At 42.3% G+C, this 23,794-nt stretch overlaps 1 protein-coding gene across 1 annotated transcript in view; it reads right to left on the bottom strand.

The window, feature by feature from the left end:
- The window catches only part of LTK (leukocyte receptor tyrosine kinase), a 465,297-nt gene that overhangs the window by 224,010 nt on the left and 217,493 nt on the right, over positions 1-23,794 (bottom strand). Inside the window, exons 2-3 of the mRNA XM_069208757.1 lie at positions 9,556-9,672; positions 1,430-1,582 (exon numbers count right to left, since the gene is read on the bottom strand). Coding sequence (XP_069064858.1) covers positions 1,430-1,582; positions 9,556-9,672 — 270 coding nt within the window. The remainder of the gene's footprint in view (positions 1-1,429; positions 1,583-9,555; positions 9,673-23,794) is intronic.

Raw genomic sequence — 23,794 nt, forward strand, 5'->3', positions numbered from 1 at the left:
CAGCAGTTGAACAATCAATGGTCTACTTTGTACAGCATTAAAGATAGAGAACTTAACTTATTTCCTCCACTTTTGCAGGGTGGTACATGAAAACTCCACTGGACTAGAATTCAGCTGTGTTTTAAAGAATATTGTGAGCACCTCAATTTCACCCCAGTTAGAACCATCAAAGGCTCAAAGTATTTCTCTAGTGGTTACTAATCAGTTCACCATGGCCTTATAATGACTCACTCCCAAAGAAAAGGTGTACTGTATATGTTGGAATAATTTACAAATATAGCGGGAAGGCAATTTTTCTGTGTGTTCATTCCCATATGAGGGCAGAGACAGCTCAGTCCTATGAAGGTCCCACCTGATAGTGATTTTAAGATCTTCACCACCAAAACTATGACAACCTAGGGTTTTCATTGTCCAGTATCTCTGTGCTTGCACAAGTGAAAAAACCTCAGTAGGGACCTTCAAAGGACGAAGGTGCCTGTGTCCTCATTTGGGAGTGAACCATGAAACATTCTTTCTCTGGCAATGCACCCTGAATCTGGAATACACCGCCCTTCTAGATCAAGTATGCCTCTTCGTTGTCTAGCTTCCAGAAATGCCACAAAAAACTTTTCTACAAACATGAAAACAGAGATTTAATGAATTACACCCATGATTGTTGTTACAGTCATCTTATCTTCTTTTATAAGTTTTTATACTATGTTAATATACTATTATGTTAAGTAATGCTGCGTCTTCTGAAATGGTTACACTGCTGTAACACTTACATCCTTCCGTCTTCAATGTGACGTGCTCTGTCACCCTGGGTGTGGGTCTAGCCCCAGCCACACAAAAGCAAAGAAAGTAATACATCACAGAGTTAGAGGATGGTTCCTTTTAGTAATGGGTTGAGTCAATGAGGGGAGGAGATCTCTGAGACAAAAATGACACCCAGTCTCCTCATAGTCTGAGTTGGTGCTGGTGGCAGGAAAAGGGTCTAACTTACTGGTGTTTTCTCCTGGGGAGCCCATGCAGTGATTTCTGTCTTTGAGTCATTGAGGGAAGGGAAACTCTCCCACATATAACAATAATCCAGCCATACTGTTGTTGCTCCCTGCCTCCACCTCCTCGCCCAGCTGTGGTGAATCTGTGTGTTTCCCTTGCATACCCGAACATTCACCTTGTGCTGCCTGCTGAGGCCTGAGTGCATCTGAATATTGAAAAAGCAGGTGACAGAGAGGAACCTGCAGGACTCTGTGTATTTCCTTCCATGTGGAGGTCGTTGACACTGCACTAGAGACATCATCAATCCGCGGCTTTAAGGCACTCATTCACTCTAAAGGTTCTTACAGCAAATACGCCTTTGTACATCAATATATGTTAGTGTGTCACAGGCAGCTAACCAGGACATTGGGCAAATCAGTTCATCTGACCTTCCTCCGTGTATACATACCGTGGGTGTCTCTAGGTGAAACACTGTCCCCAAAAATCTTGCACCGTTGCTGTGGTGTTAGAGCGCCCACCATTATCCGTTCCCAGTGCGGCACTGCGGTATCCATCATTGAGGAAATCCAAGGGCAGTCCATCTCAAAATGGCAAGAGTACTCTATGAACATAAGGAAAAGATAGATTACAATAGATATGTAATGTACCTGGATGTAACTGAGAACCATAAACAGACCTCAGTCTGACATGTTAGTAGATTAAGATAAGATAATTAAAGTATTTATAGTGACCACGTATTGGAAACACACTACAAACTGATTTTGTTTTTCAACAAAAATGTATTTATAATTTTGCAAAATGAACAACAATAAAAAGAAACATATGGCAACAAATAACATGACAGCTTACACTGTATGGACCACTATGGCTCGGATAGGCCTCATAGCCACTAATCCCAAGGGTCCACAAGGGCCACCTCAGTTCCTGCCCGCGCACCCACCATCAAATCCCTGCACCTTGATGCCCATTGCTCTAAGTCATTGGCCATCATGTTCATCTGTGTGGACCATTACCATTTTGTTTCTTCTGCTACAGCCCACTCCATCAAATCCTGCTCCCAGTGCATAGTATTGTGTCCTGTAAACGGCGTCTGTCACATAGCTATGCACTGTTTTGCCAATACTCATCCCAGCAATTCAAGCCAACACTGTATCTTCTTCCCTTTGGGCAACGGAAGGGTACCCAACAAACAGTGATGGGGGGATTGTGCAATGTTCAACCGGGTAACCCTGCGTATGATCAATATCACATCCGCCCAGTAGCCTTGCAGCCGACCACAGGTCCACGTCATGTGGAATAAATCTGCACGGTCTAGAGGGCACCTGGGGCACCCCGAATGCCTGGTGGGATAGATCCTGGCCAGTCTCAGGCGTATAGTAGGTATGATGTAGAAAATGGATAGCTCATTCAATAAAGAACAGGAATAAATATTGCCTAACTCAATGGTACTCATTTTATCTATTTCTAAAGGATTGAAGCCTTTATCAGCTCTGCCAGGATCTAAACACACAACCTCCAGAATTCCCATAGATCTCTGCAGCAGATTCTCAATCCATTGAGATAGCTTTACAGGTAGGTAGCTCAGTGAGATTGGCGCAGACCGTCGTGCTACTAAGTGGCACAATGTGGGCAATAAGTAGAACCATTATATTATCTCTTACTCCAAGGTGCAGAATTTGAAATGGAAGGTAATACTGCAGCAGGTAAATAATGCACCCTATGGTTTCATTATTTACCTGCTGCGTTAATGCTTTACCAAAGGAGCTGATTTTAATGAGGCTCTATAGAAAGGAAACAAACAACAACTATTAACAACTCGTAATATTACGATCAATAATAATATTAAAATTAATATTAACATTCATTTTAATGCTGGTACTAAGCAATAGATTTTTCAAGCAAGAACATAAAGAAAGATAGGAAAAATAGTGACAAAGGAGACAGCAGGGAGGAAAAAGAAACAGGAAAAGGGCGATAAACACAGCAGGGAGGAAAAAGAAATAGGAAAAGAGAGGTAAAAAAGAAACCGAAAGTATGGAATGGTAGATGAGGGATAGTAGAGATTAGGCAGCCGTGGTATGTGGTTTGTTGGCGGGAAACACTTTGGCCGCTGCATATCTTTTATTTCTTTCTTTTACAAATAAAGCACTGCTTCTGATCTCCTTCAGCAGAGCAGAAACACTGAATGATTTCAGTGAGGGGCAGATCTGCAGTCCGCACATGGTATGTTGTTCTAGGTAGTGAGGTCAGCTTGATGCAATTGAAAGATTCCCCTGTGGTTGAAATTGATTCTTTCTTGAAGGTCTAAGCACTCTCTGGAATCATGTTGAAGGTATTTTTCATCATCAGCGCTAACCTCGCAGTCAGAGCCGCAGCATCCTGCCCATCAATCCTAATAACATGCCTAGAGTAAGTAATTCCTGCCTCCCTCACTCACAGCCCCGCCCACAGCATCCACTGGTCTGTGCAGGTCTGGCACCAGAATACCTCAAGTGCAGTCTGATATTTTCTCGTCCCGAGCAAAATGTTTAGTTGAACAAATCACCACAAACCACCAAAAATCAAATCAATCATATCAGGCCCACATGCATTACATGAGGCTTAGTCCCTTATGTCCACAGATTATTATTTATTTCTAAACTTTAAATTAAGCCTCCTGAATGATAATACGAGCGAGTGGTCCCAACCAGGGTTTTCCTCATCCGTTATTATAAAAGTCGGTCTAACCTCTTGTTCTTCCTGTTTTTTTCTGTAGCAACCACCTACTTTCTGGTTAGATTGTTCTTCCTGTTATTGCAAAGTTATACTAATATTTATTGCCATTTTGCACATCAGGTAAGCCCGCCATCGGTCCTCCTCTACTGCCCAGAGTGTGTGTTTTGTCCAGTGTTTGTGTGAGGTCTGCAGGGTGCAGTTATAATTAAATGCGGCTGCTTGATGTTCTCCACTGACTTCGGGACTGTCCTCGTTGAAGTTTTATACCCCGCAATCCTTCATCAAGCAATCAGGTGGTGTGGGGAAGATGTCCTAAACCGCGGTACCGATCACCGGATTCTGACATGGTGGAGGACTCGCAAGACTACGACATTCCTTGGGTTGGTTACTATGGAAAAAGAGAAGCAGGAAAGTCTCTCCTGTTGTAATTGTAATTGTATTTATATAGCACTTACTACACCTGATGAGGCATCAAAGCGCTTTTCGGCAAGTAGCATGCTACTCAAGAACCCAAAAGTATTAGTTGTGGATTAGTATAGGGAAATATGAGTATACAATTAATATTATTATAGGGAGGTATAAGTTAATTTGAGCCGAGGACACGTGAGTCTGTTAGTTGGATTGAATAGAAAATTGGAGGAAAATGAGAGGGAAGAATTCAGAAGTATTAATTGGGAGATCATAGTAGTAAGATGAGGTTTGAGATGAGTAAAGGAGAGATGGAGTAGGAAAGGGCTGTAGAAAGGGATTAGGGAGATCATAGTACTAAAATGAGATTTGGGATGAGTCAAAGGAGAGATACATGAGGGAGAATTTAGCAGGGTGGATTAGGAGATCTTAGTAGTAAACTGGGGATTGGGGTGCGCCAGGAGAGGTAGAGGAGGGAACAGGCTAGGAAGGTTTTTTTTTTAGATCATATTAGTTGAATGGGTCTGGGAGCGGTCAGAGAGTGGGACATAGAGGATAGATTGATAGAGGTATAGGGGGATGGTGAGACAGAGTAAAGCTTTCGAAAGAGTATTTGTTCCCTTTTTTTCTCTTGTACAGTAGGATCAAAGTAATAAATATATAGGTGCATAAATACATAGTAAGGGAATATATGTGTAAGGAATATAATATACTGAGATTTAAAGTTACATAGTATAAACAGACTTTCAAGTGTTGCAGAATTTGAAGTTAATTTATTTGTGTACTTTTATAACATTTTATCTTTCCTCAATATTTCAATAGTGAAGTGCTTGTAGATAATCAGTTAAGATATTTGCCTATTGTGATGGAAAAAAAGAGACTCAAAAGCATCTAACCAAACAGGTAATATAGAAACTATGCAATGCCCTAAGCGCATGTTATGATGTAGAATAATATATATATATATATTTTATATATATACTTATATACACGTATACATATATATATACACATTGATAAAGATATACATTTAACCGTAAGTTATATATATTTGTTAAACAGGCCTAAAGAGTAAGGGCCTGATTACAACCTTGGCGGAGGGGATTACTCCGTCCTAAATGTGATGGATATCCCGTCCGCCATGTTACAAGTTCCATAAGATATAATGGAACTTGTAATACGGTGGGTGGGATATCCGTCACGTTTGGGACGGAGTAATCCCCTCCGCCAAAGTCGTAGTCAGGCCCTATATATTTTAAGATAAAGTAGTTATACATATTTGTACAAAGAAATAAACATATCTAGATATATCCCTATATTCAAATTATAAATGTTTACATACACAGAGATATGCAGTCCATTGCTGTTTGAGTACGGTGGTTATGTAGAAAATACCCAAATCTTGAGTTATCTTCTAAAGATAAGATAGTTCTCCATGGATCTTATTCTTGGGGGTAATGAATTCCATAGTTTGTCTGCTCGAAAAGAGAAAGATATACCTCCTATTGTCTTTTTCTTGTGTGGTGGGGTTTTGAGGAGGGTTACCAATCTTGAAATGATGTTTCTTTGTGGAATGTATTTAGTGACCTTATTCCTGATAAAAAGTGGTCCTGTTCCTTATACTGCTTTCTGGGTGATTCAAAGCAGCTTGAAGATGGATCTTCTGGCAACTGGTAACAAATGTAGGGCCCTCAAGGCAGGGGAGATGTGAGCGTGTGGCTTTACATGTAGGAGAAGTCTGACAGCAGAGTTCTGAATACTCTGTATTTTTTTCATAGTAGATAGATATGATTCATGGTTCAATTTGCGTAATCCAGTTTAGACAGTACAAGAGAGATAGTAGCCTGGACCTTTTGTGAAAATCAGAGGTGGGGGAAAATGTGTTGCATAGTTTTCAGAGTGATGAAGCTTGATATTGCTAATTTGTCCACTTGGGCATTTATTGTTAACTTGATGTCCAAGGTAATTCCATGGATTCTAACTTCCTTAGATAATTTAGGGGTGGCCCCAGATCATCAGGCCAGGTGCAGAGTGGCCATACTTTTTCCAGTCACCACATGTTAGTATTTCCGTTTTGGAAGCTTTTAGTTTGAGATGGCTCCATGTCATCCACTGACCAACGCCTCTGAGGCAGCTGAAGATTTGTGAGTTTCCAATGTCTTTGGGGCATTTTAGTTTTATGGAGTATTTGTGTGTTATCTGCATAGTTGTAGCATGTGAGTTGAAATTCATTGATCACTGCCGGTAATGACTTCATGTAGATGTTGAAAAGAATGGGTGGGATGATTGAGCCTTGAGGGACCCCTGCTTTTGTGAAGTAGGGTCTGGATGAGAAAGGGGGAATATGGATGACATTTATTCTGAAGGTAGGATGTGATCCAGCCAAGAGCAGTCCCCTCTATGCCGGCTTAATAGAGACTTTGCATTAAGGTGTCATAGTCAACTGTGTCAAAAGGCAGCTGAGAGGTCCAAGAGAAGGATAAGTTACTTACCTGTAATCCTAGTTCTTTTCCAGGGGAATCCTCATCAAAGTCACAAGCACTAACAGCACTCTTGTTACTAGGGGGAAACTGATAATACACAAATGGAGCGCTGAGAGCATGCTACAAAGCGCAACAATGTTGAAGCAGTGTCTTCTGGTGAGGGAGTTACTCATGAGGCTAGAGTGCAGGAGCAGTTGGCCTCCTTTGACTTGTTGCAGAATTTAATTAATCAGGGAGTAGAAGCTACTTCTTGATCAGGCAGTAGAGTACTTCTTAATCAGGGAGTAGAGTACACCGAGGCAGCTCCTCCTGCAAAGAGACTGAGACAAAGATACAGTTAATTTTGAGGAGGAGGACGGGCAGATATGTGCTGGGGGCTGATTTAAGTGAGGCTATTCAGCACTTATGCAAAAACATGGCCTTGCCTTCTGTTCTGTGCAGGAAGATGAAGGTGATTTTTTCTTGCAATTTCAGGAGCAGGAACCAGAGCCCCTCCCTTTACATAAAGCTTTTAAGAATGTATTATCAAGGGTCTGAAAGATCAAAGAGAAATCAAATTTTCTTAGACTTCTTGCTTACTGCTATCCAGTATTTCCCTTTAAGATGATTTTTTGGTGGTGATTAATGTTGAATCCATTATGGCAGAGCTAGTATCACAGGGAACAATCATCTTCAAGAGGCAGCCCTGGTAGATGCAGTTGACAAGAAGGTAGAAGGCGAAATAAAAAGGTCTTATTAAGTGGATAACATTGATATTACAGCTGGGGCGCATGCACCTCATATAGTCTAATCCTTGCTTCAGGATTTTCAGTTATCCGGAAAAGCTTTGACTTAGTCCCTCCTTTATTTTAAAAGGGGTGAAGTAGGAGGAACCAGGTTGGCTCCCTTCTCCTGTAAAATCATTCAGGATTCCTAATTTAAAGTTTAGTTTTTATATAATAGATTAATTTTGTGTAAGTATGGGGCAGAACTACATGAGGTATGGACTGTGATGAGAAGGACTGGGACTCGAGTAAGTAAGTAATTCAAACACCTACTGTTTTTTGTTGCAGCTAGCGTTATTGCTGCTACACAGAAGTGTGTCAGAACGGAAATAATGACTGGCTTTTTTGATTGTAGACCTTACACTTTCCTTTACGGGCTTCCTGAAAGTCAAGTTTAATTGCACGCTTGGATTTTGTACCCGGTTCAATAAAACGTAATTGATTCATAGGATTGCAGATGTTTGTCCTCTATAAACCCTCTCAACTCCAGCTTTATTTATTTAATGTGTCACAGACTACACAGCTATAGGGAAGTGTGGGGAGGTGGGTGTAGGGAGAGCTACACTTAGAAGAATAGCAGCATTGGTGTTACCACTATGTACAAATACAATTAAAGTGACCACCTTGTTGGAATCAAAGAGTTGTAGGTTCAACTCAGAGAACTAGAAGCAGTGTCTCTGATAACCACTGTACATTGACATTCAATACTTCAGGCTCCTAAGAAAAATGTTAAGTCCGGTTCTATAGGCCATAACACCCGAAGAACAAAAGCACTTTTGGGATACCCTAGAGATGGGATGCTGGAATGGACAATCATTTAAATCAGTGTTTTTTAGCAAAGGTCCCGGATTGCCAGATCCATGTCAGAGTTTCAGGATAACCAGACCATGTAAATGGCTTTGATTAAGCTTCATTGTGTGAAAATGTGTTGTCTGTGGATAACCATGAAAATCTGAAACGGATCATCCCCCTCCTGCAGTTGAAAACGTCTAGATTAAATCACAGGTTTTATAAATACGTACACAATGCAGGAAAAGAGAGCTAGAGCTTTTGTCACACACCTAATGTGAGGCCTCATCTGGAGCATTGTGTCCAGTTATGGAGACTGTATATTTAGAAGAATAAAAGCACAGACAGAAAGAGATGCGCTACCTTGGAGGTGTTCAACATATGTCCAAGATTGCTGGATCCAAGCCAGATTTTCAGGATAATCTTCCTTTGCAAATGCTTTCATCAACACAAGATTCATTATAAGTAGCCTTATCATCTGTGGATGTCCTGAATATCTAGCATGGATTTGTCCTTCCAGCAGGTGGATTCCCCATGTTTACATCACAATTTGCAGAGCGAGAGGCTCACAATTGTAAGCATGTATTCAGGGAAGATTGGGGTATTCAGGGCATACACTAGGTCACAATTCCTTTTGGAAATTCACAGAATACAAGCTGCATTGTCAGTGTTTAACATCTCACAGTAGGGAAAAGCTGTAGAATTTCACCTCTTCCATCACGTAGAGATTTTTCTTAAGCTTCTTAAATATTATGCTCACATAAACTTTGCAAAGGGAATAAAACCCTGAAAAACATGTTTAATTAGACAATTCCTCTGCAGAATAGAGTTTTATGGGAAAAGGAAAAATTGTACGAAGTGGACAATGTTTGCAAAGTGCAAAAGTTATGTGCCTGTCCAAATTCCACAAGGAGGTGACCACCCTGAATATCACACCCATAATATTGATGGAAAAGAATATCAAGGACAAGCGATTGAAAACAAATATCGACAGGTAAGTGAATCTAGATACCTAATTCCACATTTATGTACCTACGTAGTACTTGTATCTTGAAGGTAAGTAGATATGGCGTTAGCAATTGTAAATCTAGACTTCCCTATATGAACACACCTTTCGATATTTTGTCCCTCTTTATATTCTTGTACCATGATATTGTTGGTGTTGATAGTCAGTAATGCGACCCGCAAGACTGCTAACTCAGTTTTCTCATTTCAAATTCTCTATCCTTTCCTAAAGAGGAACAAATATTTTTTAGGGCCCTACATGTAACAGTACGAAGTATCCTCTCATCGTATGCCTGCATGTGTTTCTTCTTGTTTTCTGTAGGTGTTATATTTTTGCCTTTTCCCTGCTTTTCTTGTTCATATTGACTTTACATTTCTAGGCCACCCCTTGACAGCTCATTGCTTCTTACCTGCGCTGGAAAAATGGCTGTCTTGCACTCCAATGCCAGTGGGAAGCGAGTCAGGCGGACGAGGGTCCAAAGATGCGGCATCTTGTTTAGTGTCGATCCCAAAGCCGTAAACAGCAGCTACGAAATAAATACAATAAAATGAATCAAGCAAAATGAATAGCAAATCATTTCAATGCCTCATCAGGGGTAGTAAGCGCTATATAAATGCAATTTCAATTTCAATAGCAAAGTGGTTAACTTTTGTATAACAGAAATGATGAGAAACAGGAAAAACAGCTGAAATTTAGAAAACCAAGGCCAAAGCTTACAACAAACCCAATGCAGCTCCACTTTCCTTGCGCCCCTTAGTCCCCCCCTACTGCCACCATGTGGGCGCCGTATGTAAAAAATATGGCGCACCATGGTGCAGGGTGGGTGCAATAGCATCAGAATTCCTGATGCTATTGATCTACTCAGCAGGAGTAGCGTCAGAATTTTGGTGCTACTCCTGCAGAGTACATCTGGGCCCAAAATATTCAGTGGCAAGCCCCCTTTTAACGCCTGCTCTGAGAAGTTTTTAAAAGTACAGAAAAAAGTGGCGCAAGGAAATCTATTGGATTTCCTTGCATAATTTTTTCGCCCCCCCCCAATGGGAGAACGCCCCCCTCGCATACACAGGCATAATGTAGAGCAAGGGTTTACAAAGTGGCGCAATGCATGCATTGCGCCTCTTTGTAAATATGGCGCGGGTAAAGAGCTACTTTAGCGCCGCCTTATCGTAAAAAATAAATGACACTATGGCGACGCTAAGGTGGTGTTAGTGCCTCTTAAATCAGGGCCTTTGTTTTTCCTGGAGTATAAAGACACTCATTACAAGGTCCTGGGGAATCCTCATCTGGCCAGTAATACTGTTCACACTGTTTCATCGGATAATCTAAAAACGATGTACCTATGCAGGATTGAGGGTGGCAGCAGCAGTTGCTTTCTGATGGAAATTATCATTAAACAATGCAGAGGCTCATAAAAGGCTGAATGAGCACCTATACTGATGGATGGTAACTAGCCAGTGCAGCCGATCAGGTCGACTGCATTGCACATGCGTGCTTCTAGGAAGGATGAAACATGTTCAGCCATCTGATCCCTAATGCAAGGCACCAATACGAACATCACAAAAGAATAGCATTTCAAAACACCTCCCGGCAGAGGCCTCCTAGGCTAGGGTCCAAACCTGTCTCTAACTTAATACTTTCTTCTTATGTCACAGGCTGGGTGGGGTAGGATTTCGATGGTCTCACCCACAGCCTTACTTATCTTGTCACTAAATAAAGGGGGAACTAGCGAATCAGACAGCATCCCTGCCTGTGCCATAGGGAGAAAGTAGAAGGGGGTGAAAGCCTATTTCAGTGTTGCAATGTATCTCGTCCTCCAGAAAATAACACCAATAGCAACAATTTTGGGGGCAGGTTGATTGCAGCATCAAGCTGATGCATGCATGCTGCTCAGCGCTCCTAGGGCACCATGTACAAAGGTAAGTGTTTGTGATTACCAAATAGCAATTTTTTGTGATTTGCTATTTGGTAATCGCAAAGGGCCATGTACAAATGCGTATTTTACACATTTTACGATTCCCAGAGGGTTCGCAAATAGACCTACCACATAAATATTAATGAGTTAGGTGTTGTTTTGTGACTTATTGAGAATCGCAAAAATCATAAGGATGGTGGCCTGCCCATGTTTATAATTGCTTTTCGATAAAGCAATCTTTTTTTCTGAAATGCAGCCCGTTTTCCTTAACAGAAAACAGGATGTATTTTAAAAAAATAATTAAAAGTTTTCCTTCCATTTTTTAAGAGTAGACCCTGCTCTTAAAACTGTTTTTACAAACATTCACAAAGGGGAATATGTCCCCACCTTGAAGTAGGGGGTAAAATAGGTTCCTGTACATTCACAAAAGCCTTTTTGAATTCACACAAAAACTGTTTGTACATGTCGCCCCAAGTGTGCAGCAATGTCCGGGGGATCCTTCCAAGTTCATGGCATAAAATGTAAGCATTTAAGCAGGTGGTGCACTTGCTTTGCCATACTCATGCTGCAGTAATCAGGGGGTTAGCCCTAACTACGTTATATTGCTCATGCTGTTTGAATCAGTGGGTTAGCCCTAACCACGTTATGTTTTTTGCAGGAGTTAGTCCTGATTTCTGGTGATCCAACTGGGGGGTCATGAAGGTGATGGAGGAAAGACCTAACAAATTAAAAATCTTGCTAGCGAGGAATGTTTGCCTGTTATGCAGAAGAAAACACCCCTTTCCCTTCTTTTAAGGGTCCCTCTGTTTACTGCCTCCATGGATTATAGATAATCAGCTGAGCTGCATTTTACTGTATACTGCTGGTGAGCTAAAGTAGTGAGCACCTAAAGAAAATCCTGCGCTTTGTTTCTCTTCTTATCTTCCTAGCTCTGAATAGCAAACTATGGAGGCGAGCCCGAGCTTACAGCATCAGGAAAGATGGAAGAGAAGCAGGGATGATGGATGAGAGTAGGGATGATGGAAGAGAAGCAGGGATGATGGATGAGAAGTAGGGATGATGTATGATGGATGAGAAGCAGGGATGAGAAGTAGGAATGAGGCATGAGGAATGAGGATGTCCTAAAATGGATGCAGCAGGAGGCGAGCCCCATCTACAGGGCAGGAGCATGGAGGATGAGCTGATCTATAGAAAGGGGAAGTGTATTAATTACAGACAAGCACAAATTGAGACAGACAGATGTAAGAGAGAAAGGATGGAGAGAAAGAAGGTCTTGGAGGGGAAATTAGATTGACAGAAATAGTTGAGAGGGAGGAGTGTGATAAATGGAAATAGAACATGAGCGAATGAGGCACTAAGGGATTGCAAATTAAGGGATAAGAGGTTGGAGGTTATGACTGAGAAGTAGATGATGTGAGAAGGTACCAGGAATGTGAGTGAGTTAATGGGCTAGTAGCCATAGGGTTGAGATTATGCCGGAGACAGTGCGAAAACAAACATGAGAGAAAGTGAACATGAGAAAACAATGAGTGAAATACAGGATTGTAAGAGTAAATTAAAGAAAAAAAAAAAGAGAATGCAGGGATACTGATAGTGAGTGGGAGGAAGTAAGAGTTGGGAGAGAGACAGGAGAGAGAACTAGAAGGGAGCAGGAGAAAGAAGCAGTGGAAGGCAGGGTCAAACAAATGAAAAAGAGGCAGAGGATGATGTAAAGCAAGAGGCAAATGGAGGGAGACTGTATTAGAAAGGACACAGAAAGAGGCATGGGAGAAAGGTGTAAGAAAGGAGGTAGATGGTAGCACAGAGCAAGACCTCAAATATAACAATCAGAGAGTGAGAAACAGAAACTGAGAGGCAGACATAGATGAGCAGTGGAAGACTGAGAGGAGGATGGGTGGAATAAGTGTGAGAGAAATACACTTAGCAAGAAAGAGGGAGGCATACGAAGACCAGAAAAAAGAAAGACCAGTTGTTTTTAAATTCATACTTTTCTAAGTGGGAAGAACCCAAACATCCTCCTTCCAGAAATAATGCTTGTTCGCTCTGCGAATCTGGTCACCTATTTATGCCCCATCAGTTTCAGAGATCACCAGCGGCCACTGGGGGGTGGTGGTGGTGTCCTCAAGAACATATGAGGAAATGTGCCCCTCCAAAGATTAGATTGGCAGCAAATCAAATAACATAATCAATTAAATAAGCCTTCTTGAGATAAGGTATAAGTTAGCAACCATGAAGGTTTATTACATAATTAAAGTTCATTACAGAACCCAAAATGTAAGAAAGTAAAAAACTAATTGTCTCTTATCCTAGAAAGACAATCAACCACTAATTAAACTGGTCAACAATCAGGAGCACAGATATCTGTCAGAGTTCCAACCGATAATTTCTCTAAGACCAAGTGATGTATTCTTCTTCTCTTCGTTTTTCTCACTTCACCATGGCACACCGAGCATGGGGTACATTAAGGAATAGTCTTTACTCACGCCACATAGTAGAATTCACATTACTAATAACTATCTACTGTCCTTTTCGAACCTTGTCCTTATTATAATGTACTATTTCCAGCCTTGATAAAGCACCAGGTGAACTCACCACTAGGGGGCGAAACATGTGTCGGCTGTCCGGATAAAAACTTACAAGACTGTATTTATAAAGGGCAACCAAGACTCAGAAGTTTATTAATAAATATATCTGGATACATCATTTTGACTCGGAGTATCAATTTCATACCACAACCGAATCATAAATTAGAATCTTCACAACCAAGTGAGTTTTCAGCTTCTATTACTTTATGTACTTTGCTTTTTGGGGCAAACAGGTCCCTAGCCCCTTGCTGACAAACCCACAATGAAGTAAATAAATGGGCATTCAAAGGAAGAGAGAAGTGGGCCAACACTGACCTTGCTCTTAGAACCCAAAATGTGGTTAGTTTAAAAATCAGTCGAAATTCATATTAGATCATATTCAGGGAATTAGCATAAGGCTCAAATAAATTGCATAAATAAGGAATGCAGCATGAGGCCTGACGGTCTCACTCAATACAATTGTAATTTTTTGAGTCCAGAGCATGTAATGAAGCAATGTATCTGCTCTCTAAGAATCAGGATAGCAACAATGGCTCACCTTCAAAATGTGCCTCTTTTTTGCAGGAAAATCCACAGTAAAAAAAATCACAGTCAGCATAGGTGAACGTAATGTTGCATAGAATCTGCAAATCACAATGCATAATAAAATGCAACAATACCTATCATTACCCTAACGCATCCCCTAAATGACTAATATTTAGTCCCCGTTTGCACTAATGTCATCGGATGTGACAGTACACATCTAGTTACACGCAATACAATGATAGACATGAAATAAATGGTCCCACTGAATTTAGGCAGGGAGAACACAAGAAACAGCAACAAAGAGGAACGTTATCTCTAGAACTGGCAAAGTACAACATTTTCTTTCATAAAGAGCAAGCAGTGTTACAAAACGTATTACATTCAATAATGTCTCAGTGCACATTTGGCTGCATATGGAGTAAGTGAGAAATGAAGACATGGTCACATTCGAAACACAAGATGGAGTCTGGGCCTAGTTTGGCCAAGCTGAAAAAACAGTTCTATAAGGTGGAATTAATTTGTTTTGGTTGCAAATCATTCATCACTGAATAGTCTATCTTTCTTAGATAAAAATCTGCTCTAACAATACTGCGCCCCAGCATTACCATACCCTGAAGAATTGATTTCCAGCAAGGCACATGATGTGGCCCGGAGTGTTCCATGCAGGGAATCCCCTCCTGCCTCACGTGATTGCACAGCATATGTCACTGTAATATTGGCTGCAGTCAGCAAGAACATCAGAGCTAATGCACTCCACCGTATTGACGGCTCAAGCAAAGGAAGTCTGAGCCAAAAGTCCCTGAGGTCGGGGGAATTAAAGCAAATTAATTCAATAAGCAGCAGTGACTCACCAGAACCTGCATCTCCATCACAGACAGAGAGCTATCTGAGATACTGACATTTGTGGGGTCACAGTGCTAAAAATGCTAATACCATACATCTTCATTTTTAGCCTTGCTTCCATTAGAAGCCGGGAGTAAAACACACTTGCCCTCGGTTTTTGCACAGGTAGATACCACCAGTTACCTTCAAGTGGTAATTACTTGTTCAAAACGTGTGTTATGGGCAATAACATTTGCAGAACAGGTGCATAAAACATTTTCCCGCCTTATTCCCCATTACTTACCACTAAGGTCATACTCAGGTGCAACATCACACGCCATATTGTGCAATGATGTTATTTACACTAAAGTGTTTCCGCACTTGCTGTTACATCCTGGATCTCAGTTATCCTGTTATGTGATCTTGGCTTAACACTGATCTCTTCCTGTTCTAGCTGACCACATAGGGACAGTATTATTTCATCCTGAACCCCGATCCTGCATCCACACTCCATTCTGATTGATTATCCATTACTCTAGGTCTTTGTTCCTTAACTAGGGTGATACACAAAATGGCCCGTGTACGTTTAAAATTCATAAGCTATTACTTTGAGGGTGAAGGAAGAGGGATTGCATTCATATCCTCATTGCTCCCCTCTATTAAGGTCTGTATCAGTCTAATAACGACTTGCAGGGACTTGCAACGTTGGCTTTACTTTGGGTACAGTATTATGACTACTGGGCTTTTGTGGATTCCAAAATGAGTCTTGCACACTTGAAAGGACAACGGGCTAATCTGATTCCACTGCAGTCCAGATAACTTCCCCGGGCTCCATTTTTCTGACACAGCCATGGAATCAATATTCCAGTGCCCTCTGGATCCTGCGAGTACAGTGCATTTACGAGATGGCAGGTGCCTGGAAGGCATAAGTGAAGTCAGTCGGCACTCTTTTCCCATTGCTCACTATCCGATGGAGAACTATGCATGCCCATCCATCCATCTTTATATATATGTGGTGTGGTGTTGAGGGAGAGGGGTGCAGGTGAATTGAATACATGCGCAAGGACTGTAATTTGATAGAAGGTGCTCACGTTGAATCTTTGCACGATGTTGGCTGACATGGAAAGGGAGGGGAGGAAAGAGCGAAGAGGGCGTTTGATGAAACATTGAATGCGACAGAGGCATCTGGAGACCGTGTAAGAGAGCTGTCAGAAGGAGGATATATTGACTAAACTCTGGAGACTTGAGAAACTCTCCAGAACGGAACAAACTAATGGTGGGAAAGCAAGTCATTGAAGCGCTATGTTGATGAGGGATGGATACCTAGGGGACTCCGTATTTTGGTCACTCCCAGCTTTGAGAACCCTCACCCAGAAATGTTAAAAGAATGGGCCCAGAGCAATACAGAAGCTTCCATGCGCTTGGTACAAATTCGGATTAAATATGCTGATATAGACCAGCAGACTGCTCCACGAGAGATAGGGCAATAAATACGGAACTCCCACAAGAGGGAGAGCAAGACTATGAATGTAAGATAGAAAAAAGAAGAAGATAACATTACTTCAAGGAAGCCAATGAAGACTGGATGGGATAAAATTGATTATGAAAAAGGCCAAATAATTACATTGCTATGCAGATTTGACAATCGACGTCGGCAAAGACTTTCTGATAGCAAAAAAGTACACTTTATCTTGAGGGTTTACTGATGTGCTCCTCTGTACACACCCTTTTTCTCTCCTCTTCCATGAATAGTGGAGCATCACGCCTTATGCCCATATATGCCAGCTGCCCATGCGTCAGACCTCGTTCAGGGAGCCACAGAGCAGACAGGGGTTGGAGGACCCCACCTGTGGGGGTTGAGGTCGTCTGTCACTGGTGGTGTTGTACTAGGGCTCTGCAACCTGGGCCTAGTATGACCTTTTCACCACCAGACTCTCAAGGTAGCGAGAGTGAGTAGTCACAGGCCTCTGCGGGTGTAATTGGGGGAGGGGGAAAGAGCCCAGAAGTCAACAATCACCCAATAGACACAATAACATAAATGTCCAGATTAATGCTTGCCTTTTGCAAAAGCAAGTACTTTAATCACACAACAGAACTAAATACAACACAGCTCAACTATGGTAATTGAGTATGGGGTTGTGTGCCTGACTGTGTTCTTTAGAAAACACTATACCCTCCGGCTCCATTATCCTCTTCCCACCTGGGTATTCCAGAGAAGCTACAGTCCTCAGTACCTGATGGCAGAGGCATGAATTAGGCACAGTGGAGAATATACCACTGCTGCCCCAGTGGGGGCTTGGAAGTGTGCTCAGTCACTCATCCTTACACCTGATTTACTTTGGACTGAACATCTCATGCTCTCCTTCCTTGAACCGTGCCTCAGTCCTTTTGCTCCAGTGGTAGTTGAAGACAATTTTCATAGGAAGAGTGATGAGATAACCACTGCCTGTGCCTTTTATCTTCATGTTAGCCTCCCTTTGGTGCTGATGTCGCTGGGTGAATGCGACACATGTGTCATGTCATGGTCTCTCCAGCAGTCACATCTACCTGGCTGCTCAGGTTCATGGTGGCCAAATGCAGTAATGGCCTTCCAGGCTGATCAGACCCACACAAGTGAAGTATTGTTGTGGACTCCCAGGCCAACCAGGTTCATAACAGTGACATGCAGTGGGGGCCTCCCAGGCTGACCAGTTGACAGCAGGAACGTGCCTCCCATGCTGATCAGGCTCACACAGAGGTGATGCGCCTTCTTGTTTTTGTCATCAGCAGCCCTAGATCATTGCTATAGTTGCTGACAACAAACATGACCACACTTGATTCAGTGCAGTCTATGGGGCTGTTCTCATGTAGGAACTGCATAGAGGTACTGGGGGAACCACTCACAACATGGGTCTCTTGCGGCTTCTCTCTCTTCCACTTTCCACTTTCTTTAGGAGTTCCAGATGCAGGAAGAATATATGAGCTCTTCTCCTTGACAGTTTACACTCCTGCAGGGCCAGGTACACTCGTGTTCTCTGTCAACTGGCAGACAGATCTCTAGGTATTAGGCACACTCTCAGTTCCTCCATCAGAAAGTGGATACTTCAGGTGCTGTCCCCTCACTTCTGGTAGATTGGCTGTCAGGCATACACCAGCCTGGTTACACAGCAGATCTATGAGCACTCTGCAGAGCAATCTCTTCCATAGTGAAGAACAACGTAGGACTGGACCAAAGAGGGATGGTTTGATCACACTTGTATACACATTCTTCAAGAGAGTGGTGTGGCTCCACTGTATCATACTTCAGATAAAGTTTTTTTCTCTTTTCAAGTATCCTTCTTATGCTGCTCTTCAGACACAGCCTTTGTGCAAATTTGTGCTTCTCACAACAGCTAGCACTGGGGCTGTCCCCAGGTGGGAGCACCCACCACATGGGCACAATGAAGTGTGATAGTCTTGCACCAGGCTGCCATCCGCGTTTCTATCTAGTAATCAGGAGCAGACGAAAGGCAAGACTGATCTAGATAATTACTCAGTTTGCGCAAAATATACCACATTCTAGCCCTTCACCCCTACGGTAGTGCTAAGGAAGATCTAATCAGCAGCCCTTTGTTAAAAAAAGCACTTATGAAATTTCAAAATGGAGCCCTGTCTCAATCCTTTTCACCTCAATGTCTGAATCTTCACCTCAGCCATAGGAATACAGGCAGTATACCTACACTGCCTGTGGAAGCTGTCCTTATCCTCCATCAGTTGCCATGGTAAACAGAGGCATCCAAAACAAACCCCAGGCTTCAGTGCTCAGACTCACAAACACCTTGAGTCCTACTGCCACATATGTACTACAGGCATATTGGATGTCAGCGCAAGGCTATGGTTTATATGTAACAGGGTATTCTACACAAAGGACCAGTGGGTTACACGCTCACTGATACAAATAGAGTAGTCTGGTAACACTATAAATCACAAAACATGGCACAATCCCACCACCACTTTAAGCGGTACATCATGCACGGGGCAGTAGTGCTCCGTCCACTATGAGAGGTTGCTTGGTGTGCCCCTCCCGGTCACAGGCCAGGTCCTGGACCTTACATTGTCAGGGACAGACCTAGGACATGACGCACAGGCTAGATCAGTGTGATGCGAGGTCCAAACTGAAAGGCAGGATACCAGATTCACATGCAATCAGGCTTAAAAAGGCAAGGGTGCACGCCCTTTCACCATGCATCGGACACTCCTGTCTCAACACTACAATTGTCTTACACCCGTGGCCCATCAATGGGATTCCTCATAACTCCTGGGTCTTAGCAGCAACCCATATCTTGGACTACTGGGTGAGCTTACTTTACAGTGGTTTGTCATATACTTTTGCATTGCCACTCTGACTTATATGTAACTATTAACTTTTACTCTTTTAGAAAATAGTGTGAGAAAGCTATATCACTCCTTCAAAGGTCTCCAAGTAAGAGATACCTATCTTTGTATATTTGGCATAGTGTCCGTTCTTCTCGAAGTTTGAAGTGCAGTGTGGAATCAGATGGTTGCCTCTCTCTCCACCCTTTACCTCCGTTTCCCCTTTGAGAGTTTGCACCGGCCATGTTATATTCCTTGGAACATGTAGATCTCACAACGAGGAGGACACCTAAATGGAAATCTCGCCTCACCTCCCCTTCTGAGAACCCTGGCGCCCACTTATTGAGTCATTGTTTGAAAAAAACGGATTCATTAAATCAGCCACCTATGCATTCATTCATCCACTGACATCGTTTATTAAATTAAACATATGCATTCATCCTTCCCACCAAACAATTGACATATTGATCAAGTAATTTACGAAATCAATGCATCCATCATCCCACCCACTAATGAAAGAATTATTGAAATTCATCCATCCATGGATTAATTAAATTAATTAATCTATCGCCATTCATCCTCCTTGATGCACTATATGAGTAATGAATGTATAGAATGCTTCCCTGATCCACCCATCGCACTCATTAATAAGTTATTTTCAGAAAAAATATATATAATATCTCACCTAAATGAATTTACCCACCTAAATCCTTCAGCCCATCCACCCATGTATGCAGTGTTTGGATAAGTAGCTAATTAAATTCATCCATCACCTATCTCACCCACCAAAACATGGAACACTCATTATTAAGGCAATAAGTTCACCCGCCTTTGAACCACCCACCCACTCAAGAGTTGATTACTTGACTAATGAAAGCTACCCATTCCCTACGCGTCCACCACTCATAATCACCCAACCCTCTCCTGTGCGCGCTGGACCACTGGGCATTTGACAGGGGGAGATGTCTCTTTAAACGCAAACCGAGGAGGGATTATCGCGCTCAGGAGTTTAATCAAAGCATTGACAGGTCTAAGATAAGACCATGAATAGACAAAAAGAATTGACCTGCATTTGCAAACAAGAGAAGTGACCCCCAGCGGGGAGCCCAGGTAATTAAATGCATTGCCTCTCTCTGCTGAGCCATCGTTCTGTGATTTATTCATGGCGTGGAAGTCACGAACAGACGGCACATATTTTATCCAAACTCGATTTCGCCCACAGAGGGAAATGTGGAGCACTCGAAAATCATTATCCATTGTTGTGGTGCCAGAGTAACGCACAATGCCTCCCTGAAACGTGTCAATGGGAGTGACGTCACACCTGCGTGCTCTGGGCATCCTTTTCCGACCCTCCATTTGTGTTTTTCATGATGCTCGGAGGAGCGGCAGTCTATGTGCCGAATCCCGAGGGCCCGATCACAAGGCACAAAGGCTGGGCTGGCTGGACTGGGCATCGGGCGTTTCCCCGGGAGGCTGGACGGGTGGGAGACAGCTGTTGTTACGGGGGCGGTTTTGTAGCTGTGGATCAGTTTTAAAAGCACTGATAATAAGCAATATAACTCTGTGATGAATGTACCTGCCGGGGAGAGATCAGAGTTCTGTTTAGTGGCAGTTTTTATTCATCTGAGGTAGCTCAGAGGGTTAATATGCTGCTGCAAAGAACCCGTACTCAGCGGATTCCAGAATAGTATGTTATGTGCAATGCTCAGTGGCTTACTTCTTTTGTCATATAGATCCTTTTGTTACTGTGTAGTCCAAAAATTACACTCATATTCTAGCACAGGAGCAAGCTATGAACTACCAAGGGAGAGCTGCATGCCAACTGCATGGTACAGGTTAGACAGTTATGTTTTTCTCAGTCTTTGATTAGCCTAATTCTGCTGAAAAGGGTTTGTTTGGGTAGAAATTAATTATGGTAAAGTCAGCACTAACCACTGTGTTACATTCTGAATTCTTAATGTATGCTTACCGAGAAGAAGCCCTCTTACAAAATGCCTACCAGTGTGGATGATGTGAATCCTACACCTTGTAGTCCCCTTTGTCTTGTGTAATATTTTCTTTACACTGACTAACACACATATCATTCGTTGTCTCTGTATGTGTGTGTGATGTACAGTGCTCCAACACTCCAGGCTGGTAAGAGAGACGCTATAAAACAAATGAAATATTTGTGAGCTGTGGCAACTGGTGACAATATTTAGTGGTGAGGCGAGCAAACTGGCACTGGTAGACACTGGCAATGCCTTTAGACTCAGTGCCAAAGCTCTCAGTCATGGCATGTTACAAACAGTGTTTATAATGAGCTATGACTGGGATCTCTGGAGATGAGGCTGAAGGCAGTGTGAGTTTTGCACAGTGCCTATCAGTGGGTTAAAGAGGCTCACGTGCTGTAAACAGTTACTGAATTGCTAACATGCAGTACATTCATGTTTTTCAATTAACTTTAATGTAATGCATGCTAGCAATTTAGTTACTGTTTAAATAAGTGAAATAAAAAATATTTACTCACCCACTGCCTTCACATCCTCCGGTCCTAGTGTTCTTCTCAAGGGTCCTAGAGCGAACACCCCAAACTAATCCAGATGCTGCTCTCATGCTCTTAATCATCATGAGAAAAGCACCAGGATTGTTAGGAGCAGGCTTGATCAGCTCTCTTTCAGGAACTGGGTGCCTGTGCTTTCTCTCCAACCGGCTGTCCAAGAGAGCTTGGTTTGGATAGGTTTAAAGTGTGCATTTCAGATTGGTCGTCGTAAGACAGCCCGCCAAAGTGACATGCGTACTTTAAACTGCTGTCACCACTCCCCCTCTCATGTTGCAAGTCAGAAAGGGTGGCCCCACCCTGCCCTCACTGCTCAGGCTCGCAGAGGAAAACATAAAATGGTAATAAACTGGGTTTATTACCATTTTATTTTTCACTTTTGCTGCACCTGCAAGATAAGCAGGGTGGCTCTTCTCCCCTCACACGGAGACGCCGCCTCTGCATGTGAGAGAAGGGCTATGAAGAGATGAGAGGTACTCTTAGAGGATGATGGTGAGGGAATCACTGAAGGGCCGCAACAAAGATTGCCATATCCTGATGCTCTGTAAGGCCATCATTTACTATGCTTTAAAAACTTATACGATCGAATATGTAATGAAAAATGTGTTGTAGCATGCAACGTTTTTGCCATGTTTTCCAGATTTTCATTGGGGGGGAGAATACCCCCGTGTTCCATTTTAGTGGTCAGGCTCACTTGCTATGTACCTTATAAGGGCTGGCTGGTCTGACAAAATTAGCTGGGGCTGCTTTGGGTTCCCAGTCCAGCTCTGCAATGCACAGGTAGTAAATGTCTGCAATCTAGCCACACAGGGTTACATCTATATTTGGAGAGGAATTCTGACTTTTATTTGGTTCACAGTGAATCCCAGGAGTGATAGTAGTAGTTTCCAGGAGTACTCAAAGTTGGAAAAAGTACCTTTGCGTAAATTCTATCATATAGATGTAATCACAATCCAATACTGGTAGAAACATCTATTTGATTCAATGATATGAAGATGTCCAATTTTCACTGTAGTGAGAACATTGCGCCTACACCAGTGGTTCTTAGCCTGCGGTCTGTGGGTCCCAGGTAGTCCAGAACGCCTACTCAAGGGGTCTGTGATTGTTTAGAAAATTAAATAATAGTAAGATTAATAAAGAAGCAAAATTGAAAATTTTATAATGTTCTGTACATTTTTAGGAATTTGAAACTGGAGACTAATAATTGAGGCCCTAATTCAATAACTTTACATCATAACTTTTTGACTGCAGAGTCTCCGCAGTCAGGTCGGAGTCTCCGCAGTCGGGCGGAATCTCCGCATGGCGCACCATATGGAGATTCTACTCAGACTTTGTAGATTCGCTTCGACTACGGACACTCCACCTGACTGCAGAGACTCTGCAGTGGTAAAGTTAGTGATTTAGAGCCTAAGTTGGTATCTTTAGCTTGATATGTTGGAGTAGTGAAAGAACAGCAATCAGAATATGAGGGTGGCCTCAATTGAAGTCCCGACAAACAGAGAGCATGTATTAAGAGCGAAAAAGACAAAGTGACATACTAGAGCTTAGCATATCTCTTCTTCTTCTTTAAGAAGTAAAACATGTACTAAGAAAAGCTCCAGACTTCCCATTCTATATTTGATTGTGAATTAAAATATTTCATATTTGTTTAATGTAGATTAGTTTCTGTATTTTTGTGTATTGTTTTGAGGTGTAAATCATAGAAATTGCTTAGGGCACAGGTCCCTGGCTTCCAATAATAGCTCATTTGGGGTCACTGGATTCCAGTAATGACAGATTGGGGGGTCCACAGAAGCCAAAAGGTTAAGAACTTGCCGGCCTTCACCTCATTAACTATGGGGCACAGCCTCTCTTCCTGCTTTGCAAAGGTGATTATATCTGATTTTTAGGGGAGTAGTTTCACATACATTTCCAAAGTCAAAACCTATTGGCA

Source organism: Pleurodeles waltl, chromosome 9 (assembly GCF_031143425.1).
Source record: "Pleurodeles waltl isolate 20211129_DDA chromosome 9, aPleWal1.hap1.20221129, whole genome shotgun sequence".
Classification (NCBI taxonomy): Eukaryota; Metazoa; Chordata; class Amphibia; order Caudata; family Salamandridae; genus Pleurodeles; species Pleurodeles waltl.